At 33.2% G+C, this 18,630-nt stretch overlaps 1 protein-coding gene across 1 annotated transcript; it reads left to right on the forward strand.

Moving 5' to 3' along the window:
- Positions 1 to 1,221: 1,221 nt before the first annotated feature.
- LOC115988145 (cationic amino acid transporter 7, chloroplastic) lies at positions 1,222 to 6,571 on the forward strand. Its single transcript, XM_031111792.1, has 5 exons — positions 1,222 to 1,672; positions 1,760 to 1,979; positions 2,069 to 2,417; positions 3,432 to 3,666; positions 5,671 to 6,571. Exons 1-5 carry the CDS (start codon positions 1,294 to 1,296, stop codon positions 6,234 to 6,236), a joined length of 1,749 nt encoding a protein of 582 aa, XP_030967652.1. The 5' UTR covers positions 1,222 to 1,293; the 3' UTR covers positions 6,237 to 6,571.
- The last annotated feature ends 12,059 nt before the right edge of the window (positions 6,572 to 18,630 follow it).

The following is an 18,630-nucleotide window of genomic DNA, read 5'->3' on the forward strand; positions in this document are numbered from 1 at the left end:
CGTATTGAGTTAGGTAGCACCTTAGAAAATTAACATATCACCTGAGTCCCATATCACTTAATCTATAAAGGAGGAATTTCTCCAAAGTCCAAACTGAGTCGCATGCAAAATATGTCTAAAGTGAAATATCTCAATATTCATTTCTGAGATTTTGAAAAGTAAGAATAGATTCAGTGAGTCTCCAAAAAAGAGAGAGAAAGAATCGATTCATTATTCATCAATCGATATCAAATAATCACGAATGATTGGGGTTTTTTTCCCCCAAAATTCAAAGTTCAAAAAGTGAAAATCTTAACAATAATGCATTGTTTCTTCACCATGTTCAATGGAACTTAACAATTTTACCTCTAATTCTTCATTATGCAATCAAAGCACTCTTCAAAATATCTGTAAAGATTACAAAATCCTTTGTCAGCCAAAGGATTTTAATAAAGATTAAAAAAAAAACACCCTCATAGTATACAATTTTCAAAATGACATGGAAAGTTACAAAGGTTGGAACCTATTTAAAAATTATTTGACCCATAATCCAAACAAAAAAAAAAAAAAAGAAAAAAGAAAAAAAGATTTTGACCCATAAGCAAGAACACTAGACTTGCACAGATAAATTTATTTAAAAATTATTTGACCCATAATCCAAACAAAAAAAAAAAAAAAGATTTTGACCCATAAGCAAGAACACTAGACTTGCACAAATAAATTAAAACAACTTGCAATGTGAAAACATTGATTATCCATTACTCTCTATAATGATTCAATAAGTTTAATCTGCCAAATTTTGTTTTACAATAATTAAGATTGTAACGGTAATTTGAAAAATCTAAGAAGATAAATTCAAGTTATAAGTGATATTATTTCTCCAAAAAAAAAGTTGTAAGTGGTATTATTGGTGTCATAAAAAATAACTTGAAAACTTAATAATTATAAAATTTTGATTTGGAAAATACTATCCATGAAGCATTGTTCACATAAGGAATGAAATAATATATATATATATATATATATATTTTTTTTTTGAGAAAGAAATTCTAAATAAGTGGACAGGCTGGTTTCACAGTCTCTCTCTCTCACTAAGAAATGTAAGGGCCCCACCAAAAAAGGCCCCCAACAAATCTTCGGTTCGGGTTCTCTCCGATTAACAAAGTGGACTCAATATTCACCGTCCATTGTCAGATAAACTATTATTTGGTAATTTACAAAAGTCTCCACTTCACTCTCACCTCCTTTTATATAAACTCCCAAACCCATTCACATCCATACCCACACTCACTCTCTCACTCTTCTCATTTCTCAATGGAGAACCATTCCTCGTCGTTTTCAAGCCCAAAAGCCTATCTCCGAGCCCTGGCTCAGACCCCAACCCGACTCGCCCGCCGAGCCGGGTCAATCTCCACTTCCTACGATGAAATGAGCCGAGTCCGAGCCCGCTCCGGTGCCCACATGCAGAAAACTCTCCGGTGGTTCGACCTCGTCGGACTGGGCCTCGGCGGCATGGTCGGCGCCGGCGTGTTCGTCACAACAGGCATGGCCGCCCACTACGCCGGTCCAGCCGTCATTCTCTCCTACGCCATTGCCGGCTTCTGCGCCCTCCTCTCCGCTTTCTGCTACACCGAGTTCGCTGTCGATATGCCCGTAGCTGGCGGCGCCTTCAGCTACCTTCGCGTCACTTTTGGTACGAAACCACGAGGAGCACCTGCCAGTTCAGCTTCTTTTTTGTTTTTTTATTTAATGTACTAATATCAGTTTTTTTTTTTGACAGGTGAGTTTGCGGCTTTTATAACAGGCGCGAATCTCGTGAGTGAGTACGTGATGTCAAACGCCGGCGTGGCCAGAAGCTTCACTTTATATTCAGGCTCGATCATCGGAGTCTCCACCGACAAATGGAGACTCACTGTGCCGGGACTCCCTGATGGGTACAACCAAATCGATTTCGTCGCTGTCGCTGTCGTCTTGATCATGACCGTCATCATATGCTACAGGTAACAAATCCAACATAAAACTTTTATCCATTTTTGTCAATCTCAAATTCTCAAACTTTGTTTTTTATTATTGTATATATTTTGTTTAGTACGAGGGAGAGTTCGGTGGTGAACATGGTGTTGACGGCGCTGCACATTACGTTCATAGCGTTTGTAATAATAATGGGGTTTTGGCAAGGTGAGTGGAAGAATTTTACGAAAGCGGGTCACCCGGAAAACCCATCTGGGTTCTTTCCGCACGGAGCTCAAGGTGTTTTCCATGGGGCATCTATAGTGTATGTGAGCTATATTGGATACGACGCCGTTTCCACCATGGCTGAAGAAGTCCGTGACCCAGTGAAAGACATACCTGTCGGTGTGTCTGGTTCCGTTGTCATCGTCACCCTTCTCTATATTCTTATGGCAGCTTCAATGTCTATGCTTCTTCCTTATGATATGGTAATTATCCTAATCCTAATCCAAATTATTATAATTATTATTATTTTTTTTGGAGAAGATTCTATCTATACAAATTACTTTAAAAAAAATCTGAAAAAATCAAAGATTTTTTTTAAGACTATTTTGAGTGGGTTTGTGATTTTTTTAAGACTATTTTGGTGTTCTCTAACGGCTGTCGTTTGGTTTATTGTGAATTTGTTTAGAATAAAAAGGACCGAAATGTGCTTGAAGTTGGTAATATGATGGACCGTCATTTAGTTTAGCACTTTAGCTAAATACTACAAACACAATTCAATAAAAAAAAAAAAAATAATAATAATAATAATAATATTACAAACACAATAGTTTTCGCAACAAATTTCACACCTGCCCAATTGGTGCTGAGCTTAGCGGTGAATCTTTCTCTTTATGTTTTTCAAAGATATTGTTTTTTATTTGATAACTTTTAGAAAACTTGGATCACTATTTATATACCGACAATAATATGTCATGGCACATTCGTGAATTGACATAATATTGCAATGTTATCCAAATTATTTTACAATATTTAAATAATATTTTTACAAATTATTAACGTGATGAAATTTTTTTTTTCCGTCTTGTCCTCAACTAGGTTACCAATAACCATCTATCACCTTAACAATTTCTAAAATAGTTTGTGATTTTACCATTTTTCTATGCATACCATTTTTACAGATTGATTTGATAAATTTTTTCTAGTTCTCATTTGAGTCACTGCTAATATTACTTTTTAGTCCTTAATAATTACAAATCACATTGACAATTCGTAAAATAGATCATGACTTTTAACATTTTCTTCTCCAAATAGATCCATAATTGACTTTATATTATTATTGTTCTCGCACTCGTTGTCAAAATTTTGGCATGCCTAAATCTTTACAGGTTGTTGAGTTGATAGTGAAATTTTTGTTATTATTGTTGTTGTTGTTGTTGATGGAATTGATTGTGAATTTAGAATGAGATGAAATGGTAATTGTAACGAGCATGACGCAGATAGACTTAGTGGCCCCGTTTGCGGATGCATTCAGAGAGAAATCGGAGGGGTGGGAGTGGGTGTCGAATGTGATCGGGGTGGGGGCCAGCTTTGGGATTCTGACGTCGTTGTTGGTGTCGATGCTGGGTCAGGCTCGCTACATGTGCGTCATCGGACGGTCCTGCGTGGTCCCTTCTTGGTTCGCTAGGGTCCACCCAACCACATCTACGCCTGTCAACGCATCCGCTTTTCTTGGTACGTTAACACTCTTTTTTTTATTTATTTTATTATTAAAACTCGGAGAAGGGAATCTGCAACGTAGTTGACGATGTTTGTGGACCACGTTAATTTTGTGAACTCGTAAGCTGTAAAGCTTTGGTGGGTTCTCACTTCTCACTTGTAAATGTGGTTTGCTTTTACTCACTGCTTTATATATTTTGTTTAAATCTAGATGTGAAAAAGTTGAAGTGTATATGGATGAGGCTTTAATTATTGGTTGGGTTCTATTTCTACGCGTTAGAGAGAGAGAGAGAGAGAGAGGGTGGCGCTTTGTCTAGTGTGCACTGCGCACGCTTTTAGAACACTTTGAAAACAGCGCAATCTGCACTGTCGTTTGGTTGTTTTGTTGCTTCTCACTTCTCTCAGGTCTTGGTCGTAGGCTATGGGACCCACTTGTACCATTTTTGTTGTCATTTGGATGAGATTAGATTTCGAGAGTAGGTATATATTTGTTTGGTTTGGAAAAGAGAATTTAGATGGGCACCCATCCTCGTGTACTTATCATGTATCTCACACGTTTCACTTCCTCAGCAACAAAAGAGAAAAAAAAAAATCTAATTATGAGATGAAGGTCTGTGTAGCTAAAAGACTTCTATTTTGTTTTGAATAGGACATCGAGTTGTGTGGAGTCCACCACATTTATGATATGGTTTTTATTCTAAACGAGAATAAGACCCAAGTTTTATCCTTTAAAAAATAAAAATATTCATAAAAAAGAAACTGAAATATACATTTATTGCAACATCAATTCGCAACCTTTATGTAATAACAGTTATATTACCTTTAGCACTTTCCTAGAGATGACGGTCTTTGTAACAATTGAGTCTATCTTTCTTGCCAAGTCCTATAGATGATGGTCCAGGTGTTAATAAATGATATTTTATTAGTGTCCACTTGGTACATATATGCGATACAAGTGAGATTGAAATTCAATCTGATCGCTAGAGATATGCCATAGGGGAAGCTTGTGAAGGGCTCCTTCTATGGTATCAGACTTTTAGTGTGCTTTTTCTAATAGTCAATACATAGTTGATGAAATTTGAAGTCGTCTTCTAACTTGGATTCCTTTAAATGGAGGCAGTATCTTGTGCATTAGATACAGTTTCTCTTGACCTTTCTTAATCACACTAAACTCACGCACGGGTCTATGTTCTTGAATGTGAGAGTTCAGAGCACTGTTGCTGGAGCACTAGATAATTTTGTTTTAAAATGACCTGTAGAGAATGCACTCTTAAAAGTTAGCTATTATATATAGTCACTTGAGAGGAATTGCATGTTTTAGTTATATTGTTTTGAAACCATTAGCGGTTGTGATTGGTGGTAATTTTAGCATTTGTTAGGTTCGTAGCCTTATCCACGTGAAGTGCTTCAAAATACATTTTATTTTTGTGTCTAAAACAATTATGTTTGGAATTAAAATCAGGCAAAGAGTGATAGGTGGGCTTGTACAAAGTGGTTGGGCATATGAAATGGAAGTAATAAGATTTTCGCGGATCTGAGAGGATCGGACTCTTACACTAATAATATTTGATTTTGAAATCCATAATAAATGGTCCAAATTGGTTCAGCCATCTTTACATTGAGTGACTGAAAATATCACGGATCTGAGAGGATCGGACTCTTACACTCTTTATCATATTTGATTTTGAAATCCATAATAAATGGTCCAAATTGGTTCAGCCATCTTTACATTTGAGTGACTGAAAATAGCTTGTACTGATAAGGTCACCAGAAACACTGCATTCAGAAAGTGCTGAAAGCAATTGAAAAAGATCATTTTTGGTCCAAAGGGCATGCCACTTAATGAAAAATATACCTTACATATATTATCATCGTCCTTCAAAATTGATTGTCAGTGGGTCCACTTGACTTTTTCACCATCCTAATTGAAATGTCACATACAGGTTTGTGTAGCAATAACTTGAGAAAGATACTTGTGCTAGCTAGTTCATATTCTCACATTTTCAATTTCATTTTCAGGAATCTTAACGGCTGCCATTGCCCTTTTCACTGACTTAAATGTCCTCCTCACACTTGTATCCATGGGCACTCTCTTTGTCTACTACATGGTGGCGAATGCTGTGATTTATAGACGTTATGTGACAGTGGGGACAACAAATCCGTGGCCAACCTTATCGTTCTTATGTTCATTTACCATCACCGCCATCTTATTCACCCTCACTTGGAAATTTTCCCCAACAGGCAAGCTTAAAGCCTTCATGTTAAGTGCCTGTGGTGTGATAGCACTTGCAATATTACAGACTTTCCATTGCATGGTCCCTCAAGCAAGAAAGCCTGAGTTTTGGGGTGTCCCTTTGATGCCATGGATACCTTCAATCTCAATCTTCTTGAACATATTTTTGCTGGGGTCTTTTGATGGAGGAGCCTATGCGCGATTTGGAATATTTTCAGCTCTCGCAGTGCTTGTCTATGTTTTTTACAGTGTCCATGCTAGCTTTGATGCCGAAGAAGATGGGTTTCTTGGTCTAAAGAATTCTGAAATTCATGTGGAACCAAAAGAAACTGTGGACCTTATTAAAGTGTAGAAATTGCTTTCCCTTTTCTTCTCTGGACAAGCCAACTTTTTTGTGGGTTGATGGGTACTTACAAAAGAGGCTAAAAGTAAAAGAGAAGAGAAGAGAATAGAATAGAATAGAATATAATAACTGAATAACTATGCTGCAATTTTGCACAAATGGAAAATTGTAAGGTCACAAGTAGGCTTAGGTTGTGATCCTTTTGTACATTAGGGTCATATAATCCATCAAACTCTGAGAGTTGGATTTTTGACCTCGACAGTCAATGAGTGATGGAAAACAAAAAGGCTATAATGGTCTCTTTCAGTAAATTTAGAACAGTGAATTTATGCTTGATCCTCATGGAATATTTTGTGGTCTCTGAGATCATTCTGAGATTAATGAAATATTTGGCATCTGACTAATGCATGTTTTTGAAAATTCTACGAATAATGGGACCGAAGCTTCGAGGATCAACTGAGAGAATGAGAAAAGTGGTCCACGCAATATTTAAAAAAAAAGGGTATTTGATATCATTGTGATAAAAATGCTAAGATGCCCCTCATAGAACCTACTAAAATGATTGGTGGATATATGGAGTTGTTAACGTAATTGGAGAATTAAAGATAATTGTGGATAATTCTGATTTCAACATGCTGTAGCTAATAAACAAGAATGATATTTGTGTCCAAAGCCTTTTTTCTCTCCCTTTACTAAATTTAGTGGACAGCATTCGGGAATCCATATATATTGCACTATATATATATATATATATATATTTTTTTTTTTTTGTTTTGTTTCACTTTTATATAGTGGAATGACGAATTACAATTATCTTTTCACATGTCATCAACTTTGTACTTGATGATTGCTCTCTCTTTTCCTTGAAAATAAAAATAAAAGAAACACAAGTGGTAATATCTCACTCCCCTCAAGCAATTGTGGTTCATGATGCCATAAAAGAAAATTTGAGGGAAGAGGACAATGGAAAATGTAATTTTTGAAGAGACAAAAGCATGAAAAAATCACATTCAAAATTCATGTTTCATAAATAATAAATTAGAATCATTATAAAAATTTTCATTATTAGAAGAAATCACAACTTATATATTATACATTCGTAAATCAAAACTCGTTACTAAAATTTAAAAATTCAAGAGCAAATTTTATAACATATAAATATAAGTGTGTTTTCAGATGTACTTTACTGTTTGTTTATTTTTTAAACTACAATAGAAAAGGTGAGGGAATTTAGTTTTTATTTTTTCTTTGTAATCGGTCAAAATAAGCTCAAAAACATCAAAATGCTATGTCTTTTTTGGGTTTGCCAAATGCACCAAATCTACAATAAACCTTATTTGAGTAGTTTTTCTAGTCAAATGCTAGACCAAAATTCTCTCCCACAACTAAGATTATACACAATTATATCCTATATGAAATAACCTAATTTCAAAAAAAAAAGAAAAAAAAAAGCAATGTTGAGAATAAAAAATGATGTATTGATGACGTGACAATGAGAGAAAGAATTTAATTTTTTAGAAGAAAAAAAAATATTGTCTGACTCAAAACCTTTGAAAAATGTTTTATTTATGTGATTTTTTTTATTTATAAGGAGGACCATAGTCATGGGTATAATTCTTGGGGGTTACGTGAAATTTTTTTGAACCTAGATAGTTCACATTTATATAACTATATATATATATATATATATAATTAAAATAATAATAAAAAATGTGGGGCACGGACCCTATCCCCTAGGCCCTAACATACTTCCGTTCAAAACTGTCTTCGGCTTTATGCAAGAAAAACTTCCATCTTTTCTATTTATTAATAAATTCATATTTGTATTTTTTAAGTTTTTTTTTTCCTAAAGTCTCACAATTCATAATTATTGGTATAACGCACCTCTACTGTCTCAGTGCGGTCAGCATAACGATAAAAAAATAATAAAAAAAAAAAATAAAAAGTAGCATGCAAAGTACCAAAGTAGCAATTTTTTGTCTAAGACAAATACCATATTCTCATAGTAAAATCATTGAGCCAATTATAAAATGAGAAGAAAGAATAGAAAATCAGAAAAACAGCTGGACCATGCCTCACTTAATTTTGTTCTCGATGGAGTAATAATTTTAGTGCCACGTCCAATTGTACATCTAATTTAACGGTCTGTTGACTTATATGATTATGAGTGGCTGACATTTTTTAACAACTACTAGTTTATGCAACCTATTACTTTTTGTTAATCATTCACATTTGCACAAATTAAAAACATTCATATTAGTGCTTGTATGATAGAAATATATATATATATATATATATGTATATCATTTTCGTCAATCAAGCCTAAAATTCACCATATCAAGTCATGTAAAATTATGTAAAAATATATAGTTGTTATAGTAATGGTGTAAAATTACAGGTACTATTCACCAATAAAAATTTATACTGGTACTATTCATTTTTTACTTTTTTTTTTTTTATATATATATCTCAATTATAAAAGAAAATAGTAAGTGATGGTTGACATAAATTTTTTTGAAAAGTAAGTGTAAAATAAAATAAACAAGTAATTTTTATGCTAAAAATAGATAGAAAGTTTTGCACGAACGCAACGCAAATACTCTAAAATTGGGTACATGTTATATCATTGTTTTGTTAATTGAAAGATAGTGATCCTTTTCTTTTTCTTCTTGACAAAATAAACATAGGGACAAAGAGTTCTGGGTCATCATGTTGGTTCCATGTTTGCTTTGATATCCTAATTGAATCCTTTTTGTCTGCTGCACTAGTCAGTTGACCATATAGATTTCATGGTCTCAAGACTCTCAACCCAATTTTTCGTCCCATTTATATATTTTTTTGGATGGGTGGGACCTCCCTAGTACGTAGAATTAGTTTGCATCTCCTATTCTATCACTGTTTCTCATTGGACTACTCAAATTTTAATAAAGGGGTAAAAATATTCCAACACTGTTTTGATTAATGAATTTTTTGGTATAAAAAGGAAAATTCCTATCTTCTATCACTCAAAATTTTAATTCTAATTTCTGAAATGGAATCTTGACGAGATTTTTTGAATTTTAGTTGTACAGTTGTTTTCGTAGAAGATTTGTTTTTGTAATTGAAAAGACTTTAGCATCCGTCTTCTTATATCTTGATTTATGCTAAGAATTTTATAGTTACATAATATTAACGAGAATCAAGATTCAAATTCTCCTTTTCACTTATTATAAAAATTGAATTTATATGTTATGTCATAATTCTTGAGCATCAATGAGTGTATGCCTTGTGGTTTTCATTTTTATATATCTCGTATGGAGAATTTGAAGTTCTAGGTTATTTTACATGTGGTGAAGAAATCAAATACATCACCACCGTCAATTTTGGAGATTTGGTAAGCACTTTGGTATAGTTTGGTCCCAAGACTCCCAACTCCCAACTCTTTGTTTGGATGTAAAAAATATACTAGAAAAAGAAATTAACCAGATTATTTTATTTTATTTTTTAATTTTTTGTTTTTGTTTTGCTATTTAATTAACATTGTATGTTTTAATTAGACCAACTAGCAGACATTACAAACTTAGGTGGTATATAATTGCCACATTGATCATTGGCGAGCTTAAACGAAAGATCACATTGATAAAAGTACTAAAATTACTCCCAACTAATAATGAATAGTCACAAGATGGGAAATATAGTTGTAAATCTGGGTATCATTTTATGAAGGAGGAAGCTGATTTGGGTTCTTGGTTACACTCACCTGCATCGGACATCCAGTTTTGGAGGAGAGTTTGGGCTATTCGATCTCCAAACAAAGTTAAGAACTTCCTCTAGCGAGCGTGCTTGTCGAAATGCCTTACCTACCAAAACTAATCCGGTCCAAAGAACCATTATACAACAAGGTTTCCAGACCTGGACTGTTTATTGAACCGTCAAAAGGAGAGGTTCAAGGTTTTTGAGGTCGAACTGGGGTTGAACCGTGATGATGTCATAATTAATTTAATAATTAATTAAAGCCTAAATATATATATTAAATTTATAAAACTAACAAAATTGACTAATGTATCTATATATGTGAGGGAAATTTAATGATTTTCAAGCATATATTTAATAATTAAATAAGAAATTTAATAAAATAAAATAATAACCATGAAAACATTAAAATTTATGATTAATTTTTGAAGTAAAGTTGAATATCTTTGAAGGATTTTAATTATAATTTTTTTATTCCTTGTAAGAGATGGATAATTTAATTAAGTAGAATAAAATTGTGTTAAGTTTTTTTTTTTTTTTTTTTTTTTTTTTTTTTTTTTTTTTTTTTAAATTGCTAAGGGGTTGGACTGCACAGTTCTTGCCACCTGTTGATGCGGTCCAACCCCAATTTTAGGGGTTTACGGAATTGCCACATATGCCCAGTTCTTTATGCTTAAAAATCCGGTTTTCATCCTGATTTTCGGTTTTCACGATCCAACCTTCCGGTCCGATCCGGTTCTGAGAACTATGTTATACAAGACCCTGTGTGTGATTGTTGCAATTAGGGACGGAGGCACACATAAGCTTGGGGGGCCATGGCCCCCCCAAAACTTTTGAATCCCCTATATAATACTATATAAAAACAAGCTGACCCCTGCAAATGTATCAATTGGCCCCTCCAAAAAAATTCACATACCTAGTCTAAAGTTAGTTTTAGTGGTTTCCCCTTTGAAATATGTTGTGGTTGTATGATCACTGAAGCAATTATCTCTCAAAACTACATAGAATGACATACTAGCAGGAGTGATAAAAAACATTTGATACCATAAGTATGTCTCAATTTAATTAGCTGACGATTGGATGTATCCAGAGTATGGAACTATTTGGATTAAAGAAAGTATATGAAAATAATTAGCTAAGTGGGGTTATCTAGCAAATTATGGCATATAAAATGACTAAAACAAAGTAAAAGTATGAGTTACCTTTCAGTCATTAGCCTTTGGTTCAGTAATTGACTAGAGCTATTGTCATATGTGTTTATTTTGTTGTAGGTCTTATGCATCGTACAATGTTAATTTCCTTTTAGCATTCATTTTGAAATTTGACTATTTTTACAATTACAACATTTTAGTTTCTCAAGTAGACTTCACCCAACATAACACACATTTACTCAGAAACTAGTGAGTTTTTTTTTTTTTTTGGTGGCAGTCTTAGTCTTTAAGCTTCATTTCTTTATTTCTTTTAACTCTATCTATCTCACACATACACACACATAAATATATGAGTTATGACTAATGTACAAGCATGTAATTAGGCCCCCCAAGTTAAAAATCCTGGCTACGCCCCTGGTTGCAATGCTGCTTTGAAAAATCCTATTCATGCGTTATGGTCATGCTTGGAACTAAATACAGTTTGGTTTGATATGGGTTCATGGAATTTTAGAAGCCAAGAACAATTTGTGGACTACAAAGAGTTGTTATCATGGATTTCGGATCCTGGAAAAATGTGCAGCTTTTTACAATGATGGCTTGGTCGATCTGGATGCAGAGGAATCAGGTTCGGCTTCTCCAACCTGTTTATGCGCTTCATCAGTTGGCTCAGCTATCATCGGATCGGTGTAATGAGTTCTTAGCCGTTCTAACCAGTCCTCCAAGCCGTCAGCCTCAGTATTCATGATACTTGGCGACCTCCCCCGAGTGATTGGATGAAGATTAACTTCGATGGAGCCACTTTAAATTTCTTTGCTGAAAACAAGGCTGGGATTGGTGTTGTGGTCAAAGATAGCTCAAGTATGGTATCGTAATTGCTTCATGTTCCAAGCTGCTGCCCTAGGCCTTTCATGCTAGTGAAGTTGAAGCCTTAGCTGCTGCGTAGGCTCTTGTTTTTGCCCAGCAGGTTGGTGCTTCTAAAGCTATTCTGGAAGGTGATTCAGCAGTGCTTATGAAGGCATTAACTTGTGCTGAAGTCTCCCTGGCCTCGTATGGTCCTTTGATTGAAGATGTTAAGTTTAGTTGTAGATGTTTTTCTCAATTGCTTTACTCTCATGTTAGGAGAGAAGGTAATAAAGTTGCTCATAGTTTAGTTAGATACGTTATTAATGTTTTTTATTTAACTGTGTGGATGAAGGATATTCCACTATAATTTGTTGCCATAGTTCAAGCCGATTTAGCCATTTTTTCTTAATCTAAGGTCTTTGTTTCTCCCAAAAAAAAAAAAAAAAACACTAATAATGTATATTTTACATATTAGAGTTTTATTATTTTTAAATGTTGTTATCAATCATACTCTAGTTTTAACTTCTTAATTTTTCTGCAATCAAACTAGGTTTTAGTGCTTTACCGATGATATTGCATGATTGGATTATCAATTTTTGTTATTAATATTTTTTATTTGACAGTGTGAATGGAGGATGTTCCACCACAATTTGTTTTTGTACTTCAAGCTAATTTAGCCATTTTTTTTCTTAATTTGAGGTCTTTGTTTCTCAACAAAGAAAAAACTAATAATGTATATTTTACATATTAGTGTTTTATTATTTTTGAATGTTGTTATCAATCATACTCTTGTTTTAACTTCTTCTTAATTTTTCTACAATCAAACTAGGTTTTAGTGCTTTACCGACGATATTGCATGATTGCATTACCAATTTTTCTTATTAATGTTTTTTAATTGACAGTGTGAATGGAAGATGTTTTACCACAATTTGTTTTTATATTTCAGGTTGATTTAGCCTTTTTTTTTTTTCTTAATCTGAGGTTTTTGTTTATCACAAAAAAAAATAATAATAATGTATATTTTACATATTAGTGTTTTATTATTTTTAAATGTTGTTATCAATCATACTCTTGTTTTGACATCTTAATTTTTCTGCTCTGCAATCAAACTAGGTTTTAGTGCTTTACCGACGATATTGCATGATTGCATTACTAATTTTAGAAGTCCAATCTGAGATTTGGTTTAATTGGTTAAATGAAGATACATAAGCATCTTCGGATATTTTTTTAATTAATTTTAAAAATATAGGGTGTGGATTCCTCCACAAGTGGATTTTGGAATGGGTTGGGCGGTTCCACCGTTCCACTACTTGGATTCTAAGTCGAAAGGGAAAAAGGCAAAATGATGAAGACCAATGCAAAAAATTAAAGGATTCAACGATACAATAATATGCTTCTAATGCTTTACTTAATTATTTCTTGCTTTCATTCGCATCCCTTTAATACACAATTTTAGCCTTTTAGGAATTATTCGGATAATAAATAATATTCCTTAGATCAATGAATTATTTCTTAAAGTAACGGATAATAATTGTGTACTCTTAGAGTACAATAAATGCATACTTTCTTCTCTCACATGAATGGTAGATTTCAATAATTAAATTTATGGTGGGGCCTACTATTAGAAAAACGACGCATTTATGGTACTTCGGAAATACCTAATAATTTTCCTAAAATAAAAATCTCAATATTTGTTTCATCCTTTTTTGCCTCACGTGGCCTAGGAAAAGAATATCGTTTCATACGTAAGGTCCTTTTTTTTTTTTTTTCCTTTTTTCTTTTTATTATTATTATTATTATTATTATTTATAATTGAACCAAACTATTTAAGAACAATTAAAATTTTATTAAAAAAAATATGTATTTTTGTTTGTTAATTTAGTTAAAGAACATATTGAGGGTGGTTTTGGAAGCATGTGGCCCAAAAGTTCAAGCCCAAAAGAAAGTGCAATTGGTGGAGCGTTGCTTGAAGTTGTTTGGCCATGGGTGGGTTTAGCCACGATCGATGGTTATGGCAGCATGGTTCTTTTTAGGGTTTCAAAATTTGTGTATAGCTTCTTTTTATATATTTTTGGCTTGGCTGAAAATTTGGGTGAGTTGATGGTTAAGAATATTATTTTAGGGGAAAAAAAGTTAGGTAATAAGGTGTTCGAGTTTATGTGTGTGTGATATGTTTGGTTATTAAGTAAATGTGGAAAAATTAGGGGTGTCCAATCTAGATTTGCACCCGACTAATTTGCTCAATTTGTGGGTATTCGACTAAAACATCGCCATATGTAAGTGCGGGATTGGTCGATTGCAAGTTCTTGTCACCAGATCCCAACAATCTCAGGTTAAGTAGATAGTTTTTTGTCTAGAACTTGATGAAATCGACCTATTCTAATGTACATGTGCTATGTTGGGCTTTCACCATGTGCTGCATTTCTTCCTTGGAGCTTCTTCATTAGTCGCTCGAGCATTGCTTTAGAGATCCAAAGAGATCTCCACCAAATTTGGCTGACATCACAAAACCTTAAACATAGGAGAGCTTAAGCGATTTGGACCCGATTCGACCATCTGATTTCCCTAGCTAGCATTGTGGTTAACAACTCATTTTGTCACAATCAACGAGTTAGTTGTTGGGTTAACACCCAACTTGAGTTGAATCAATGCATGGACACCGTTAGAAAAAAAAATGATGGGATTTGAATATTGGGATTTGGGTAAGAAATGACGTTATCAAGATACGTCAGTAGAAAGATACTGAACATTGAAATTGTCTAAAAATAATAAAATTTTAATTGAAAATATTAAAAACTCTTGACTTAATTTGAAATAGAAGTATAACTATAACCTATAGTTTTTCCTTTTAACTTCTTCATAGTAATAATGAATAAATAAAAAGCAATAGCTAGATGGACAATACATTCTAGAAGGAATAGAAGGGTCTTTGTCTTTGGGCCATTAAAAGAGGGAATAGTAAAAACATTGAATTTCCCAACTGCTTTTTTATTTTCTTTTCCTGCTGTCATGGGGTTTCCATTTTAGCTATATAGTAAGGCAAGTGAAGACAACTGTGTAGGTCTAATCATCAACCAACCATAGGACTCGTTTGATACTTTCACACTACAGTTTGCCGTCCATCTGAGTTGACCTTTTAATAATGGCTATGAAAACTACATCCCAAAAAGATAGGTATAAAAAGGCGATGAGATGAGGAGGATATCATGTTTTTGGAGTTGAATTGGGCATCTCAATATTTGGCTCTTTATTCCTACTTTCAGTTGGTTAAGATATGCTTAATCTTACCGAAATGACCTTTTTTTTTTTTTTTTTTCCCTAAAAAATTTTAAAAAAATTAGTCAACCCAAAACTAAATTGTACTGATCATAATGCTAAAATTTGTATGTGAACTGCAAATCCTATGCCTCAATTTCTGTCCCTCCCATGCTCTCCTTTTTTTGTTTGTCATGTCGAGCTGACACTATAGTCTCTCACACAATTTGATTATCTCCCACTATGTGCATTTTATATGTTCACTAAAATATCAACTTATTTGGGTCATCTATTCTATGGGTTCCATGTCAATACATTTCTTGGACAGTGAATCACAATACATTTCAACTGGTTGACAAATTGTAAGAGACTAGCTAGGACTACATATTTTAATCAAATTTGTATTTAAAAACCATTGAGTGATATATGATGACGAGTGCTTTTCTTTTTCATTTTAGTTGCTCCTGCAGATTGAAGTGGACCATGTGGTTCTCAAAGCTTCAATGGGGGCAAAGAATAGTTAGTGTTCAATATTCGGTCTATTAAGTCATTGACCTATGTAGAAAACTTCGAGATATTCATATTCTACAAAAGTATAGCTGACGAATTTAAACCTTACGATCTTTTTTTCCCAGATAAGGTCCATGTCAAATCAATCAATTAGAGCCATCATCATCTGGTTTTTCCTTTTTATGATCTGACCTATCAAGTTGTTGGACCACGTCAAAATTGTTATCTTCTTGTGACCCTACTAAAATCATCCATCTATCTCTAAGACTATAACATGTACTACCTTTCTTTTTACCTCAGGAAAAAAATCACAAGTGCGGTTACTGCTTTTGGTTCGTTTAAATCCTATTTATGATTAGCTATAAATTATTATCTAATAATAAAATTTGTGATTGCTCGAATTCATAATCTTGTACTCGCAATATATGAATCACGAGACTTCCCGTCATTGAGTTTTCTCTACCGAGTGGACAGACTTAAATGCTCATTAATCAGTGAACTGGATCCAACTAAAATCATCCAAGTATCTCTAAGACTGTAACATGTAATACCTTTTTTTTTTTACCTTAAAATAAATCACAAGTGCAGTTACTGCTTTTAATTCATTTAAACCCTATTTATGAATAGCTATATATTATTATCCAATAATAAAATTTGTTACCATTCGAATTCATAATCTTGAACTCGCAAGGTATGAATCACGAGACTTCCTGTCATTGAGCCGCCCCTACCAAGTGGACAAACCTAAATGCTCATTAATCAGTGAACTGTAGTCACTTCATGCGTGAATGCGTTTGGAATGGTTATCCTTAATAGTGATTGCCCGTGAAACATACAATGTTGGCCGTACGGTTCGTTATTTTGATTGATTAAGAAATGAAATATATTGGTAGCCATTGATTAATCAATGGACGTGTAACAGGGATGCATTTGGTTATCCAAAATAGTGTTTGTCCATATATTAAAAATAATAATAATTAGTGTTTGCCCAACCATACGATAATGATGGATGTACCATTTATCAGTTTGGATTGATTAAGATAATAAAATATTTTAATATCAATTAATATCATTATATAATTGAAGATTTTCAATAAAGGTCAACATACCTTTTATTGTAAAATAGAAGCCATTATTTGTTAAATCCTTTAAAATTTTAGGTATGCTTGAATACAAGCAGGGCTACAAATGAACCAAATTATTTATAAATAACTCAAGGTTGACTTGGGATAAAACTTGTTTATATTAGTTTGTTTAAAAAACAAACCAAGTTCAAGTTCTAAGTTTAGGATCGATTATTAAATGAGTTAAACTCAAATATAACAATATGTTCGTAAACAAACTCGTGAATATAAGAGCTCAATTTAACTTTATATAAAATTGTATTTTTATATCTATAAATGTCTAAAAATATATTTATATAGATTTGAGATTAGATTGTATAAGTTTGTCAATAGGTTTATATGATATTATATTAAATTTTATTTGTATTTATTGATGATATAAATTATCTATTTGTAGTAAAATGTCATAGAATTATGAAAATGTAAAACATTTTAATCATGGTTTCACAATATATAGGAAAATAATAAGTTAACCAAGTAACTTGTGAACAAGTTTGAGCTTGCTTGATAAGAAAATGAGTCAAGCTTGAACATAAAATCTTGTACAGTAATGAGCTTGAGCTCGGCTCGTATTCGAAAAAAGAATTAAATGAATAGGCTTAAACTTTTAATACTTGGCTTGACTCGGCTCGTTTATAGCCCTAAACATAGTTGTTAAAATGTGAATTGTATCGTGAATCGATTTTTGATTTTTTCGTATCGTGTATTGTAAGATACACAAACATTTAATAAAATTTATAAGAAATTATAGATATACATATATAAATGGTATATTTATTATAAATTTTGAATATATTCAGCTAATGACTAATTTATTTCATCATTTATATAATAATATTTAACAAGCTAATTAAATAAATAAAACTAGCATGTGTTTATAACATTCACATTCAAATTGCTTAAATTCAAAAGTGATAATATATTACAAATGATCCAAAAATTCATTTATTTTCATCATATTGGCTAATTAACCCCATCTAAGTCAATGCTATCATCACATTTATCATTTTGCAAATTTATTTCTTCATTAAAATTTTCTTCATCATCACTAACATTTACTATCTCTCCTTGTTCTTTTTATTTTAATAATTTTTTTTAAAACAAAATTCTTCTTGGCATCTAGTTTCTTGGACTTATAACAATAATGAAAAAAATAAAAATAATTATATTTTCAATTAATATCTTATTCATAGTGTGGGGACCGGCCCAGAATAACAGGTTGGTTGGGCCTTAGGCCCGTCCGAGGACCATTCTGTTCGAGGAGATGTCGTGGCCCAGAATCCTTGCTCAGGCCCACTAGAGCAAAGAAAACACGTCCGAGGAGTAATTCCTCCTCGGATATTCCAAAATCCAAGTCAAAGGTGCATCCCAGCTACTATAGTTCTCCGTCCAAGCACGTAAAAAGAAAGGAGTCCTAAAATATCCTAGCAAAGGTTGTCATCACCACATTAAATGCACCACAGCTACTCTTCTGGCTGCATTAATGCAGAGAAGACCCCTTAACAGTGCTACCTTGGTCACTACAACTCACAAAGAACTGATATGGGTGTCTGATGGGACAGGTGCTCAAGTAGGGGTTTGGATGATCAACAGGTGTAAGGCCTAGATGATAAAAGAGGGCCTATATAATATGTAAAAGTCCCCCAAAAGAGGGGGTCGGAGAAAAAAGGAGAGAAGAGACAGAGGAGCAAAGGTTCATTGTACGAATGCATGCCCATGAATAAAACTTCCCCTTTCACATCCACTTTCTTCATTCTTGTTTCTATATCTACTAAGGATATGCAACGA

This window comes from Quercus lobata, chromosome 4, assembly GCF_001633185.2.
Source record: "Quercus lobata isolate SW786 chromosome 4, ValleyOak3.0 Primary Assembly, whole genome shotgun sequence".
Taxonomy (NCBI): domain Eukaryota; kingdom Viridiplantae; phylum Streptophyta; class Magnoliopsida; order Fagales; family Fagaceae; genus Quercus; species Quercus lobata.